The sequence below is a fragment of the Chanodichthys erythropterus genome, chromosome 10, assembly GCF_024489055.1.
Source record: "Chanodichthys erythropterus isolate Z2021 chromosome 10, ASM2448905v1, whole genome shotgun sequence".
NCBI classification, from domain to species: Eukaryota; Metazoa; Chordata; class Actinopteri; order Cypriniformes; family Xenocyprididae; genus Chanodichthys; species Chanodichthys erythropterus.
The window spans coordinates 14,040,520-14,057,378 of record NC_090230.1 but is presented as its reverse complement, the minus strand read 5'-3'; the positions used below and the strand labels follow the sequence as shown (position 1 = coordinate 14,057,378).

The window sequence follows — 16,859 nt, the reverse complement described above, 5'->3', positions numbered from 1 at the left end:
AAATTACAGTTTTGGACATATAAGTTACATACAAGTTACATATAAATTTAAAAAAAAATATTAAAATAACTACAAATGAGCATGTTCAGCAAATATCTTTAAAAAAACATTCTGTGCGCAGCATGCCCCCTGCCCTACGCAAAGTTCTCACCTTTTTCCCCCTTTGCATCCCTGAATAATATCTGATTGTACGTTGGTGTGACAAAAAAGTCACACTCAGGATCATACACTTTCATTGAATGGAAGCTTTGACTTTGCGCTAAACATCTCCTTTTGTGTTCTGCAGAGTTGATGTATTTATAGTTAGTACCTTGTTGCTGCTGTAAACATCCATCGTTGGTGGCACAAGGCTATGGTGAAGTTAGATTGTTATCGGCCTGTTGGAAGGTATTAACCAGTCCAGATTAGTCAATTGGACTTGGTCAGGCCTCAGCGCATTAAAAACAATATAGTTGCTTCAGACCAGTAATGACTTTGATGGTCCAGATAAGAGGAAATGGATCTGGATGTTTTTGTGGTTCTCATGCACAACAGTTGTAGATGTCAACTCAGGGGGCCTGTCCTGTAGACAGCTCATGTATCATAAGCCAACTCTAGGGCTGAATTTAAGAGAAAATGGACCCCATATGTGCAGATGAGAACAAAATGAGTATTTCAGGACTCATTAAATCTTTTTTTTTTTTTTTTTTTTTTTTTTGCAATGTTGAAATGGAAATTGTTATGCTCCATTACTTTTCCAAAACAAAAATCACCAATTTATCAAGAATTATTTTGAGAAAAAATAAGACATAATTCATTAAAGTAAAATCTCAATGAAATCTCAGGATAAAAAGGTTTTAATGCAAGTGATATTTTAATTTGAGATGTAATTTGTTAAGTGAAACAGAATCATTGTGGCAAGTCCTGAAGTCTCAAAGTCAAATCCTATGACGTTTTAGACCACACAGCGAGATAGATACCATCTCTGTTCGGTTTGCTGTACATCGCACTCAACCGGGACATTTAGAGGTATATAGTGCATAACTTCCGATGCATACTGTTGTCTTAATCTATTTGCCTCAAAGCAAAATGCAATTGTTTGCACCTGTTAACCTTTAGCTAGTCGTTTTATCAATTACAGGAATAGTTCAGCCACAAATGTCAATTCTGACTATTCTTATCATTTACTCACCCTCCATGTCATTCCAAACCCATATGACTTTCTTTCATGCATGAAACACCAAAGGAGATGTTTGTGTTTGTGTTCCACAGAAAAAAGAAAGTCATTAGTACACATTTGATGCTCAAGGAAATGTGAAGTTTTCTAGCACTGCGACACTGCAACATGTTTTCCATGTTAAGGGGCGGTCAGTCACATTACAAACAGTAAACTCTATGTGAACAAACAAGTGTATTCCATGATACAGATTGTAATGCTAAAATGGTTTAATTTTTATTAATTTGATTATGTACATATCAGTTGCTTTGTGAGTGTGAGGTCGCACACTCTTCTGATTGGCTGTGATTTCTGATTAATTTTGCCACATCTTTCAAAGAAAGTCTGTTCAGCAACAAAGTCTGAAATGAACTGTCCCATAAATATTGTTTCTTATGCTCAAATAGCATTAAAAGCTAGACCAGTCAATGTGCTAAGACTGCACTCCCAGTTTCAGGACACTGATGCTGCGTCCAAAATTGCATACTACATTAGGTTTGAAACGTACTTTGCGACTGTTAAAAATGTATGTTCTTTAGTATGACTGTGTGATATTTGGACATACTACAGCAGCTGTGCAATCCTCTTCTGTGGCCTCATGGGATATTAAACTGTCCATCGAATGCACACTTCAGAATCTCAGGAAGTAGCAGGTCATCCGGTAAGTGTTTTATGAATACTATGAATTTGCACATACTACTCAGCTCACATACTGTTTTTTGTCTACTATATAGTATGGAAGTCACATTCAGATGCAGTGATGACTGTTTCTACAGACCTTATGTAGCCCCGCCCCTTTTGTGATTAGTGTCCATGGTGACTGATTGTGGCGGGAAACTAGAACAAAAGGAACACGTGACTGATGAAAACAAACAAACTGAAAGTTCATGTGGAGTGTGGATGTGAAAATTGGCAGCTGTTTCAATGGGCTGCTATATGTAAGCAGTCTTCCATATTGAAACGGTCAAAGCCGGACAGTGAACATTCAAGTGCAAGTTGACTGAGTGTCTGCAACTGAGTTAGGCACATGTTTGAATATCTAAATATGTAATAGACTTAGATTTTAAATAGATTTTGCTAAACTAACACAATACAACAAGACGAAGGCGTCAGCTAACTCAACTTTAAAAAGTTACTATAGTAAAAGTAAAAACAGTAAAAACCTGTGATACTGAGTTAATACATATAAAAAAACACAAACCAACACATTGTCATCCATGAAAGGTTATTCCATTTCTTCAGGAATTTAAATCTCAGTGGTTTCACAACCAGAAGCTGAGCAATGTTTTGGCATCATAGACTCTGTGAGTGACGACATGCTGACCATTCCAAGATGGCAGCCGCGCTGGTGTGTCTGGAGCGGTCGAATGTGGCATCTCCGTATACATATCTATGGTAGGGAGACTGACTACATTATGTCATTCGCTGTACTTCATGGGAGTAGGAGGAGCTAGAGCTTTTTTGGCATGGTTTGCTTGTTTTGACTTTCTGATTGGTGGATTTTTCTGCACTGCATCATGGGTAATATAGTTTTCACCACAAATTCCATTGTTAAACAGTAATTTTAAAAAATAAGTTGAAATAATGCAGGCTCACAGCTTCAACAGAAGCATATACCATCCATTAACAACCTCGTAGCTCAAAGTAGGGCTGTCAAATAAGGTTTCTAAGTTATCATTAAAAATCAGTTTCGCTATGGAGAAAATTAATGTTTTTTCCGGAACCCGAGTGTTGAATTTGTTGCACTTTCTCCCATTCATAAGTAATATAAGAGCACCGTCTTTGTATATCTGAAGTCTTTGCTTGTAGCCTTGTCGCCTCTGGTTTGGATAGACAAAATGCTTTTCGCTAGTGTGCTTATCTCATTGCGTCTGGTTAGGGCATGGTGTAAAGCAATCAAAATCTGCTTTAAGCTGTCTTTCCTTAGGTTACGTCCTGTCCAGGAAGTGAAGACTGCAATCCTGACAACACACTGCACTTAACTTTACTGCACTGAGTGTGTCACGCTACACATAATTACTAATGCTTTGATACCCCACTGGATTGCACTTCCTGAACATTTTGAATCAGTAAACCGGCCTGTAACGACACACCATGAACAAATTAGGGGCGCCACTCATGATTTCTATGACAACACTAATGACGCACAAGTGGTGATTCTCTGGTGGATTTTTGAATAAAAATGTCACATCAGCTATGAATTCATTTCAGGATGTGGCAAAATGTCAAAGCTAGACATAACAAGATCACCTTACTTGTGTGTGGTGTACAGTGTGGTTTTACTTGAATACCCAAACAAACAGCACTTTGTTTCTTATTTGGACAGAAAGCCAAACATAATTCAGACGCTGGTCACCTGATGACCTCTTTCTGTCATAACAAGAAAATTAAATCAGGCCTGTAAATTGCTTTCAGGATTACTGTGGAACATTCTAGACAAACAGAAACGGAAAAAAGCAAGACGTCGAAACAATGCATTACAAACATTTTTATGGAATTGTTATGGCCTGTTAGAGCAAACAATTAATTCCAGTTCCAATGTAATAAAAGAGCCCTGGATCAGAATATAAACATCTCTCAAAGTTAAACCAGATGCGGAGTGCAGTCAGGATTCAGGAGAGCCTCTCAAAGAGGGGGAAAAACAAGTGAGCTTTTTCAGACAGGAAAATAAGTCAATAACCCCTATATTTCTCACTACTGCCACTGTTATTTAAGAGGCAACCCTCATAGACAGCTCGTCCTTTTAAGTCCATGTTATATAATGGGGGAAAAGCTAGAATTTTAAATTCTTAGAAAGACTATTGAGAGTAAATTCTTTGGATTAAGAACTACTGTTTGTTTTTTTAGTATTTTGCACAATACCACAACTGAGTGAGGATGACAAGAGATAAATTCAAGAGCCACTGGGTCTGTAATGTCCTGACACCCAGAAAAAAAATGTGAATATTAACAATTTCATTATGAAATATATTTTTTTAAATTTTATCATTATTTCTATATTATAAATTCCAAAATGTAATTTTTTTACATTACATTGTTATTATCATTATTTATCTAATAGTTAGTTAAATATCTCAAATGGAATCACATGAACTGGGCTCCCAAAATCTTAAATATAAACCTTTAAGAACATGGTTATTATAGTTAAAATTAAAACTAAACCCATAAAAAAAAAAAAAATAATTGTTGCTTGAAATAAAAATATTTGTTACATTTTTCATTTTCATTTAGTTTAACTTCATGTAGGCTACTAAAATAACTATAGAGCCATGTTTCTGCCACTTAATAAAAAAGGTAATTGTGACTTTTTTTCACATAATTCTTACTTTTTTTCTCGCAATTGCGAGAATTCTTTGTTCAATTCTTTGTTTCTCAGAATTGCGTGATATAAACTCGCAATTGTGAGTTATAATGTCCGAATTGCGAGCTGAGATGCAAACTCGCAGTTGCGAGAAAAAGTCAGAATTGTGAGATAAAAGTCACAATTATTTTATTCCAGGGTAGAAACAAGTATCCACAAATAACTAAAACTGCAATAAAAATGTATAAAAACTATATAGGCATACTTTTACAGGGAAAAAAAACTTAACACGTAACAAAATGACTAAAAGTTTAACTAAAATTAAAATTAAAAATATAAATATAAAAACAAAAACAAATTCAAATCATGAGTAAAAAATAAAATAGTTTCTCGATACTAAAATAACCTGATCAAGAATCATGAGAATCATATTAACACAACATTAATTTTGTGTTTTAATAAAAAATGTAAGTAAACAATACAAAAATATGCAATTGAATAAACTGGATTTTACAGTACATATTCAGATACTGCAAAAGGTCTCTATTTACAAGAAGGTACAAGAAAGTTCTCTTCTGAAGAGGATACACATGGAACAAACTTGTACAATGATGATTTACACAAATATCGCCAATCTGTCTGTCTCTTTTTCACAACACCATACGATTTACTGGGAACCAAACAAAACATCTAGTCATTGAATTTCTCCTTATGACCATTTAAGTATACAACAAGGTCAAGTGACCTTAAAACTCACACACAAAATGACAAAAACACAATCCGGCAATGTGAAAACCATTAAAACAGTAGAATGTACTGTACATTCTTTGACTGTCCCAGCGTCCTCGTAAAAACTGCTGCCATAAGACTGTAGCTGGTAATTTCATTGCTTGGTGGGTGGCTCAGTTTGGTCTTCGCGTCAGTGGAACGTGGCCTGGAAGTGTAGCTGTTTTGGCTGAGTAATCCCTCTGAATACAAACACTACACGCATAACACTTTATCTCAGTGAGTAAGTAGTCTCCCATGTCCATAAGAATTTCAACCGTGTGTCCACATAGATTTTGCAGAGAGGCACATTTTTGGGAAAGCTGTACTTAGGAATGTTCAAGAAGATAATTCAGTGGTTTTTGGTCACCGTTTTTGCTGGTAACTATTCTGTGTGCTTTGTTTATAGTAAAGATATCAAAAAGATGGCTGACGATGCTGTTTTTCTCCATGTCAGGGTTTCCACGATCTTAGAAAATGTTTTAAAATGATCATTTCCAGGTCTGGGAAATCATGGGAATTAATAGATAATATAATTTAAATAAAACATATAGAATAATATAAAATATTTAAAACAAAAAATAATATAAAACATAAAATGTTAGAGAAATTTTCTAAAGTACTTCATTGGCAAGAAATAGCTCTTTGTAAAAAAAAATATTTGTATTTAGTAATCATGCAGTTCTGACATGTACAAGAAAACTGAAGCAAAACCCACAATAAATACCTAGATAAAGGCAGCTAAAGTACGTATATATGGTGTCTTAAATGTGTTAACACATAAATAACACTGACTTCCTTACTTTTCACCAATAAATAGTAGCTTGTAGTATATTTACAATATACACACTGTCAATTCATCAGTTCAATTCTCCGGTTAAAACCACACGTTTCCTTTAAGTATGAATTGCATGCGTATAAAATACTAGTAGTGGTTCTTTGGTACAGAGGACCGTGTTGTGAGACTATATGGTTTCAAACAGGTTCTCTCACGTCTTATGTGCCATCATAATATGTACATGGAACGGAACTTCTCTTGACATCCTCAGAAGAGTGAATTTTCTTCACTTCCTTCATTACCTGCAAGAGAGAACGTAAGTTAAAATGAGTTCAACAAGTATAATTTGGATATTTCGAAACCTTCAAGAGATTTCAGGTGTGTAAAAACGTACTTCTGCAGTGCCCATAGTGGCGAACCCCTATGGATCGACCCAAAAAGCAGGTAGCCCTGCGCAGGTGGCAGGCGCTTGGGTAGGTAATGTTATCGTTGCCGCAGATGATTTGCTCAGTGATCATGGGCATTGGGCAGGGTGCAGTGCGGCACATGACACAGTGGGCGCTGTTGGTTTGGTCCGTCACACAGGTATGTGTACCAGGACATACGACATTAGAGCAGGATTCTGAAAGAATGGTGCCAAAGGTAAAGATAACGCTGAAAAAAATATATTTAGAAGAAGGTCCCATGTAGCATACTTAGACATGCAAGTCATGAGAGTGTACTTCATCTTAAGTACAGTTAAGTGGCCTTTCACTTCATTAATATTATATTATCTAAAAGTACAGTTTGTAAATATGATGGTAAATATGCACTTTCTTTCTGAAAATGATTATTCAGTCTTAAGTAATAATCTGAATATGAAGCTTTTTATTCAGTCTGCAAAACATTTTAGTAAAATAATGGACTCTGCATGTGGAACCTGAAGAGCAGCAGCGTACTTTTGCATTCCCCCTGGTACATAATCTCCAGGTCAGGGTGACCTCTGCAGCGAGCCATCAGGAGTGCACACTCGTCTTTGTACGAGTTCCCATCGCTCCCACACACGGCATGTTTAGTGGAGATGTTTGAACAGTCCGGAGAACACACGCACTGGGGACGTCCAGACTTCATCCTGCACACCTTTCCAGGGCCACAGTTGACCCCCTCACAGTTCTCTGTAAGAGAAGATGGATAAAGTGGGGAAAAGGCTGATTATAAGTAATTAATTCAATATTGAAAAGTGTTAATAAAGTACACTGAAAAAAATTTGGAATTTGGCTAGTAAATTTACAAAAATTTGCCATACATACATTTACCAAACATAATTATTAGTAGCTTTAATTAGAAATGTCTAAGTTAAGTTTACTTAAGAATTCCCAGTAAATTTTATTCACTCTTTGTTCATAAATTTTACTTAAGTAATGCTTATTAGAGTCTATCACTGATAAAATTGACTTATGCAAGTTTTTGCACACATATTTAAGTCCATTTTACATATGGAATTAAGTAAACTCTACCGAAGTCCCTTTAAGACAAGTAATTTCACTCGGCGGCCATCTTTGAAACGCCTCTCGGGCATCCTGGGCATCATGCGATCTCTTTGAATGGGGAAACATCAAATTCTCCAAAACTGTTCGCCGACCTTACGATTAAATTTCATATTTGAAATCACCAATGAAATCTAACAACAACCAGCTCATAAATTTAGTTTCTAAACCCTCGAATCATGACAAAAAAAAAGGATTTTTTAGGCTGGATCAAGCTAATGCGCATGCGCAGACCTAAATGCGCGTCTCTTCGGAGGCGCGCGTCTGACTGTTTCTATAGAAACCGGTGATTCTAACGGCCGCTGAAGTGACGCGATGACTTTACCTGTAGGCGATTGGCTCTTATTTAGAAGGCGGGACTTATTCCGCCATATTGCGTGTTACACTTTCTCCCATTCAAAACAATTTGAACATAAAAGAAAATAAGTAATTTGAACATTGCCAGTAGGCTAACAGGTTGAGTAATTTCTACTTAGTTGAAGTTTTTTTTGTAATACATTTTATTTAAACAACACACTTTTAAGGTATAAGTTTTACTCGTTGACATCTAAGTAAATAATACAATAAATATTGTGTAGATATCATATCTACATTTTCGAAGTATAATGTGGTACCTGAACACAGATCCCTCAATAATTGGTACACAATACACAATGACGTTAACATTCGATGGATCGGTTTTTTTTAGTGTGAATGTGCCATTTTGAGCAGAAAATGAACTCCAAATGTCACAAAATGGCAAGTTACAAAACATAACCACAAAAGCAATGATAAAACAGTGTAAATACAGCTGGAAAACAGTGAAAAATTGACCTCATTAATTATTCAAGGCCCAGTGCATGATGGTCAGAAAAGTATCAGAAAAGTTGAGTAGTTTTACTTAATTTTACTAATGTTTGTATTTTTTGCACATTTAACGTATTACGCTGTTAGCTTAACAACATGCTAACATCAAACTCTTTTGAAATTAATTGAAATAAAGTTGAGGCGTTCTAAGTGAATAGGGCTTTTCACACTGTACTTCACAAGGAACGTTTCAAACATGTCATTTAGAAGTGTGTTTATCACCGCCTTTTACATAGACGGGGCTACGAAGCACTTTTAGCATTGCTTTTGCAGTGTTAACCCCAAATCACTGTGCCAAATGTTTGTATTATGAAATGATGCGGTGTTAGAATGTTATGATTGGATGCTTAGCAACTGGCAACCAATCCCATGCCTCATATTCACATGCTTTGGACAGTCACAAAAACATTGTTTCAGTGTTTGGTGGGAAAAATGTCAAACAGCGATGGAAAATGTGTCAATTGGAGACCGTTTTATTCTTGACTTTATAGTCCGAAAAGTCTGTTCAGAAAACAACTTGATAGTGCAGTCGGTGATGTGTAATATGAGGAAGCGAAATGTCAGAACAGGTCACATGCGGTGTTCATCCAATCGATTACGCTGACACAGCAGGGTTTTGGAATGTACAGTGTGAAACGTCAGCTTATAAATACAGTATTAATTGTCAAATATGATCAGTGTGAAACATGAAGCAAGATAACATAGGAGGACTCCGTTAACCTGGGGTTTAGAATGACCCAGAGTTAACTATTTAAAGTGTGAAAAGTTCTACAGAGCCATCCATTGACATGTTTTTCAATAATTGTCCATTCTTCTCCATTCATCTGTAAAGCCAGAGCAAACAAAGCAAATCAGAAACACTTTGAAATGGATTCAGCTTCTGGTTCCCATTCCTTCAAGTCCTTTAATATCCTGTTGCTCCCCTTCCCTGTGAAGCCAACTAAATCACTCAAGACCGAATCAGATACCTCCACCTCCACTGGAAATCCCAGCATAACCCTGTTATGTTTCCTCAAGGTCCGCAGGCAGTCACACATGATTTACGAACTGCCATGTCTGCCCCCGAAAAACAAATGTAAGGAAATGCGCCGGACAGACGCTAAGCGTGAGTTGAGCTTCCAGGAATGCTTTGAAGCATTTGACATTGAGAACACGCTGGGGAGGTCACACAGTAGGGTCCGCTAGTCCATATAGTTTTATGATAATGGAAAGCAAACGCCATGGAACAAACAATATAACAGACTTTCACTTCCAGTGTTTCTTCCCCCCATGTGTCTAATGATGCTGATTGTGTTTGAGGATTATGAGGACCAGACCTCTCCAGCATGTGGCACACATTTTTCTTTGCGGTGTGCTAGAATTCAGTCTTCTCCGAGAGGCAAAGGCAAAACAAGTCTGGTTTCCAATAAGCATTGGGAAAGAGTGAATGCTGAGAGAGGGAGGAGAGAAGGGGCGGGAGGATATCTGCTATTGTGTCAAACATTTTATTTATTTGATACATAATGACAAATAGTCAATAGAGATCATTTTTTGAAATAGCCAAGTGTTACAGTCATGAGACTATTGCTAATCAGAAGGTCGTATTAAGATACTCTAAAATTTACCATTGTTCTATGATTTTTTGTGGGCAAAATCCAATCATTTCAATATTGCTAATCAAAAGTAGGTTGCATTAAAGTGTTAGTTCACCCAAAAATGAAAATTCTGTCATCATTTCCTCACCCTCATGTTGTTTCAAACCCGTAAGACTTTCGTTCATCTTCGGAACACAAATCTTTTTGATGAAATCTGAGAGATTTTTGTCCCTCCATAGACAACTACCATGTTGACGCTTCAAAAAGTTCATAAAGAGATTGGAAAGCGAATTTAGGTGTTTAGGTGTTTAGGTGTTTTAGTCCAAATTTTCAGTTTTTTATAGCCACCTTTCCAGTAAAACAATTGGCCCCAGGAATTTTTTTTTCGCAGGAACTTCTTTCCCCAGACCTGTAGCTGTAACATGGTCTAAAGTATCGTAAAGATTAGTCCAGTGACGTAGGACTACATGCAACTTTCCAGTTTCCGCTGGATTTCGTCCTCTGTATATAAGCTTAATAAAGCCTGAACCTCGTTGTCGGTCCATTGGTCGTAATTTTTAAACTCCATTATTGATTCTGCTAGTAAACAACTTGTACTGCACGTAACGCAACAGACTTTTAAAAATGGGGGTTGAAATAAAATTCTGCGTGGAGTCACTCAATCAAAATGCTGCGTGAACTCAACCAATCAGAATGTTCAGCGCCCAAGCTCAAGCCCAAAAGTTCCTGAAATTTGAAAAAGTACTACCTAGCGAGCAGGGAACTTCATTTCGACCCTGGTCCCTGCGGTCGAAACACACAGAGTACCACCCTGAAGTCCCTAGTTCCTAGGGAAAGTTCCTGCAGTGGAAAAGCGGCTTATGATGAACAGATTTAACTTAGGCTTATAACATATAAACATTATTCAGCGAACATAAGTAGAAGCTCAACTGAACATGAATGACACATGAGAACAAACCGCTCAAACGTGCTGTGTAACCAATGAGGTTTATTCTCATGTGTTATGCAGCACGTTTGAGCTTCCGGAAGAGGTTTATTCTCGCACGTGAAGCGGTTTCGATTGAGCTTCTGCTTATGTCCGCTAATGTAGCTGTTTGACGGACAGAAAAGTTCTTCATTTGTGTTCAGAAGATGAACGAAAGTCTTATGGGTTTGGAACGATATGAGGGTGAGTAATTAATGGCAGAATTTTCATCTTTGGGTGAACTAACCCTTCAAGGTTCAGATTTCCTCATAGATTTCGCAATGGGTTCAAGTTGGTCAACCAAGGTGCTTGGTTTGGTTTGAAAGTGACTTCTGTGTGAGCTGTGCTTCATACATCACTACACTATTGATAAAAGGAAATGGACCTTTTTTGCGCATAAAATTTTGCTAATATTAGTGCACCTTTAGTGGGAAGGACAGTCTCATTCTAGAAAGCATTTGATTGAATTAAATAAATGAGTGCAGGATGAGTCATGAGTTTTTTGGTCTGTTTTTCTGTAAGATGACTGTAAATTTTAAATGCGCCTACCTGCTAAAAGTGAATTTTAAAAGTACACTATCATACAGATGACCTCAAAGCTAATAGATATGGACTAAAAAGCACAAAACTACAATTTTGAGCACAATTATGGGCTTGATGGGCTGAGTAAAATTCATTAAAATTACAATGTCAGCTAACTTGTTTACTCCAGTGATAACACTCTGTATTTAAAATGCCTGATGATAGTAGAGGTTTGGAGCCCTTATATGAACCTACGTACCTGGCCAAAGCTACCAGTAGTGTACGCTTTCCACAACAGCCGGAGAAAGTTAACAAAACATCTGGTGTAGATCCATGATTTTTTAAACTTGCTGAAGAATTGCATTTGCAAAGAAAACTCTCCAAACCAAGATTTGGCCTACAGTACTAGTTTTTATCTCCACAACAAAAATGGTTTCAGTCCTAATTTACAAACGAGGAATGTTCTCTTATGTGTGTAGAAGGGTTAAAATGGTAGTAACCAGTCCCTCACTGATATCAACAAGTTGGAACATTACACAGCGGGACAACCCAGTCTACCGGCTGAGATCTTAGAACGGAGGGTAAATACGAGTCTGTACCTTTGCACGGCTTACAGGAAACTATTCCCAGGAATCCCAGCAGGCTGACTTCATTGATGGGCAGACTGGTATTGGACCAGGCAGTGTCCAGACGGCCGGCCGCACAGCACTCTTCCCTGCTCACGCCCCTCATGAGCACCATGTCACAGCGGTGCTCTGGACCCTGCTGCAGCCAGCACATTCCCGCTAGACAAACAAACACAGAATGAAAACATATATAATCCATCTCAGGGACAATGGCAACAATACAACCCTTACATCAGTTTTAAGAGATGTCCTTTCTCCGTTCCTTCTCATTTGCACATATGAGATTGAAAAGTATTTTTATGCCTAAAATAAAGATGATCTCAGATGTGTCATATTATTGCCCAATAAAATATTTCATATGTGAAATATATTGTATGTCACAAGTATATATATATATATATATATATATATATATATATATATATATATATATATATATATATATATATATATATATATATATATATATATATATATATATATATATATATATATATATATATATATATATATTCTCTGAGACTTAGTAAACAGGCTATTATTCAACTACAGTTCTTTTTTCAGAATAAATAAAACATATATTTCCATTTTATAGCTCAAATGTAGTTTCCGAATACATGGCTGGTTGATGTCACCCATTTAAGTTTAATAAAGTGTGCAATAAATGCAATAAATAAATTATTATGTATAATGTAGCCTACCCATAAAAGATGTCAAAGAAAAAGGATGGCGGTCTTAAAAGCATGTATTGTTTTTACATCAACTATAGGCTATATATTTTTCGACAGTGTTTTCAAATATTTCAGTAATCACAAAAGTTTTAGATTGTAAGTTTCACTCGCGAACAGAAATCGCCCTTTGCGTGACGAGGTAACCATAGCAACAGCTGCGCGATCGCTGTGAAATTTAACTAAAAGTTTTTGTAATATCATTATTTGTTATAGATTAACGTTAGTGTTTTATTCAAATTCAAACACATGTAAAAGTCTTCTCACAAATGTAGTATAACATAACAAAATGTGTTAATATTATTGTGCATTGACATCTAAACTTCTGAAAAACTATCATGAAAAGCTAAATATCGTAAAATACATTATTTTTCACTTACCGTTCGTTCGGTGTTCTCCGAGTATTTCACAAACTGAAATAAGTATCACACAGTGTAGAACAGCCAAAGAATTCATGATGCTGCTGAATACTTTACACAGATGTTTGAACCAGCGCCTTTCCTTACAAGTATACACTGACAAGAAGTCTACAGAGCCTTTAACATGGGTTGTTTCCACTCGGTTTCGTGAATGGACTTGTTGTAAATGATTTTGGTCCGCCTCTGTATAAATATTTTGCCCGAGTAAATTATGCTTCTGGGATGGGCGATAATTCCAGCCAGTTACGTTACTGATGCCGTTGTGTACTTGAGTCAGTTCTCGGATATGAGGCTGAAAAACTCCCACACTTCATCTCAGTCCGTCTGAACTCAGTTAACCAAGAAATTTACCATGATATCTTTAATGGCAAATATATATGCATATAAGTCTATGCACATTTCTTAAGGTAGGTTTACGTTTAAAATTTACATTTCTTAAAGTTTGGCTTACAATATCTAGCTATCTATATAGAAAAAATTTAACACGTTAAACATTATTCACCATGAAAATAAGATTTTATTGTATAAATATTTAAATAAACCAATATAACCTTATCATTGAATAGAAAAAAATACCCTTGTCCAGAGAACAAAGATCAACCTTTTAGTTAAAATTTTAACACGTTAAACATTATTCACCACGAAAATAAGATTTTATTGTATAAATATTTAAATAAACCAATATAACCTTATCATTGAATAGAAAAAAAATACCCTTGTCCAGAGAACAAAGATCAACCTTTTAGTTAAAATTTACCTCAAGTAAATAGTTGAATCTTGTCTCACCAAAATACAAAACCACTGCTAGAGAAAACACACAATTTGTTGTTTGAATCAAAACCTCATAGTTACTGAGATGTAGCCCTTGTAACAACTTTCCCATGTGACATCTAGCCCCGTCAGTATTTATAACAGAACTAATAAATAAAAATGTACATTTATAATGTGCAAAATGTCTCAAAATGCAGTCTATGCGTAATGGTCTCCTTCTGTTTTGGCTTCATTTTTCTTTCTGTATCTGTATTTCTGCTTAGGTGAGAGTAGATGCCTCTTGTGGTTCAAACAAATAGGGCTGGGCAACAAACTCAAGCTCCTCTGACATTTCACTTAAAAAATTTTGTTATAGACTTAATTTGTTAGACCTAATCCCAGCTAACCAAAATACGTGACTGTTACGTAACTGCAACGTAATTTGGTGACCAAACTTTCGTCGTGGCGACGTAACTAGTTACGTCGTGGCAACCGGAAAAGTGAAAGGTGCCTATACGTCGCCACAACGTAACTTTGTGACGTTGCCAGTTAGTAACTGCGACGTCGTGGCAACGTTGTGTATCAATAGTTGTGTGTTGGTCATCAGTTGGTAATTCTTATATTTATTTATTTTTCTATGGGCGGACATGCAGTAGTTTAACCTAATTTATGTCCTCATTTGCCCAAACTAATGTAAGGCTATTCCAACAGCTGTGAACGATGAATGCAGACTCGAAATTAATTCAATTCATTTATTTTGAAAAACACACAGAACATGAACAAAACTCCAAATAAAAATAATGCAATACACTCAAACTATAAATAAAAACATATAGCCTACAGCGAAACATAAAATAAAAGCATTCAAGACGTTTTGCTCTCAGTATCATTAAAAACATATGCTATGCTAACGTAACATTTTGCATAACATATATTTCAGACGATCAAGGAAATCACAAAGGTAAAAATATTAACAAAAGTACTTAAAGTAGACTGTGGGTAATGTTACTTAACCAATCTGACGCAGTTGTTGAACTTTATTGCTATAAAACTGACGAGAAACACGGAGAAACGTCGACGCTGTCCTCTCCAGCAGCTTGAATGTTTTCCCGGTTGCCATGGCAACTCTAACGGCCACCTGCACTAACGTAAGCATAACAATAAAAAAAGGTTTTGCGTCTTTCCAAAGTTAACTTTATACATTTTTATAAAAGCCATTTATTCGTTGTCACCTCGGAAAAATAAATTCTCCTCTCAGAAAAATTAACTTTACACTTATCAACATACTGTGGGCACGCGCGCACTACATTTGTGGAGGCGCGCGCTGTATGTCACGTCACTATATATAAAAACCAGTCATCCATACTCTGATTTGGTGAAAACAAACATTTTTTTTCTTAAGGGGACATTTCAGCCTTGTGTCTGACATTTAATTACACGTTTTATATTGCAAATTCTGGTAATAATAACATATAAAGAATGTGTAAATGATGGTAATGAAATTACGAGCACATGACGTTGCTGTTACGTTGCCAGTAAGTCATGGAATGACCATTATATTACGAATAGAGGACGTATCTGGAACGTCCTTGGTAATCTTGTAACGTTTGGAGAACGTACTGACGACGTTGTGATATGGTAATTTGATGGTAATATTATTACGGGCATACAACGTTGTAGTTACGTTACTAGTAAGTCATGGAATTACGAATATATTACGAATAGAGGACGTATCTGGAACGTTCTGGGTAATCTTATAACGTTAGGAGAACGTACTGACGACGTTGTGAGATGGTAATCTGAAGGTAATGAAATTACTGGCATGCGACGTCGTAGTTACGTTGTCAGTTAGTAAGTCATGACATTACCAAAAAGTACGAATACATTACGTAACTGTTACGTCGTGTGTTAGCTGGGAATTATTTAATCGTTTTTCTCTATCCTCTGCACTTCCGCATTCATCAATATGTCATGTGTCAGGTTAGAGGCACACCTGCCCATGAATGGTCCCCAAGAGGAATTTGCCGCATTTGTGGAGTGGGTGCTGGTAAACAACGGATCACTGTGTACTATCGGCCATGCCGAAGAGGATATCACCAGCCCCACTCTGGATCCAAAGCCCAGCTAGCCACCTCCCACACACTGCACGGAGCCTATGCCAGAGCCCACCACAGATGAAGAGCCCGAGCCTGCCACGATTTTAGCACCAGAGCGGATGCCTGTGGCAATCATTGCCCTGGAGCCCGTACTCAATGAAAATTCTGACCAGGTACATGAGCCGGCAAAACCAAACTTTCCAGTGGGCATGCTCATGGAGTTTGAGGGAATGGAATTGAGCCCTGCCCACACTTCCACCGCTGAGGGTGAGTTGCAGCTGACCTCTGTAAAATATTACGTGGATTTATTATGTGGAATATGAAGAGGATTATCCCTGTAGTCTCCTGTGTCCACTGGTCCCACCCAGCACCAAGTCTCCTGTGTCTCTGCTGGTCCCACCCAGCTCCGAGTCTCCTCTGTCTCCAAAGATCCCACCAAGCCTCCCTCTCCCACCTCCTCTGCCTATAACAGCCAGTTCCTGGCCTCGCCTTAACTGTTTTCCTTCAGTCCCTCAGCTCCTCCTCTGACTCCACTCTACTGCGTGGATTTGCCTTGGGTCTTCTGGTCTCCATCTTCACCTTGGCAAGATAATCCCCTAGCATTGCCTCCAGCTGCTGAGCCCCTCATTCCACCTCCACTCGTCAACCAGTTGGCTCCACCTTGGCTCCTGCTTCCCTCGGCTTCACCAGGGACCATCGTCCTCGGTGGATCCACTAGGCTCCACCGAGTCTCTCCTGCTCCACCTTGGTCAGACATCGCTCTGTCCGC

At 37.3% G+C, this 16,859-nt stretch overlaps 1 protein-coding gene across 1 annotated transcript; it reads right to left on the bottom strand.

The window, feature by feature from the left end:
• Positions 1 to 4,858: 4,858 nt before the first annotated feature.
• Positions 4,859 to 13,451, bottom strand: fstl3 (follistatin-like 3 (secreted glycoprotein)). Its single transcript, XM_067396134.1, has 5 exons — positions 13,206 to 13,451; positions 12,071 to 12,256; positions 6,978 to 7,193; positions 6,434 to 6,661; positions 4,859 to 6,341 (listed from the first exon to the last, which is right to left on the bottom strand). The coding sequence occupies exons 1-5, from the start codon at positions 13,279 to 13,281 to the stop codon at positions 6,307 to 6,309; spliced, it is 741 nt and encodes a 246-aa protein (XP_067252235.1). The 5' UTR covers positions 13,282 to 13,451; the 3' UTR covers positions 4,859 to 6,306.
• Between the last annotated feature and the right edge of the window lie 3,408 nt (positions 13,452 to 16,859).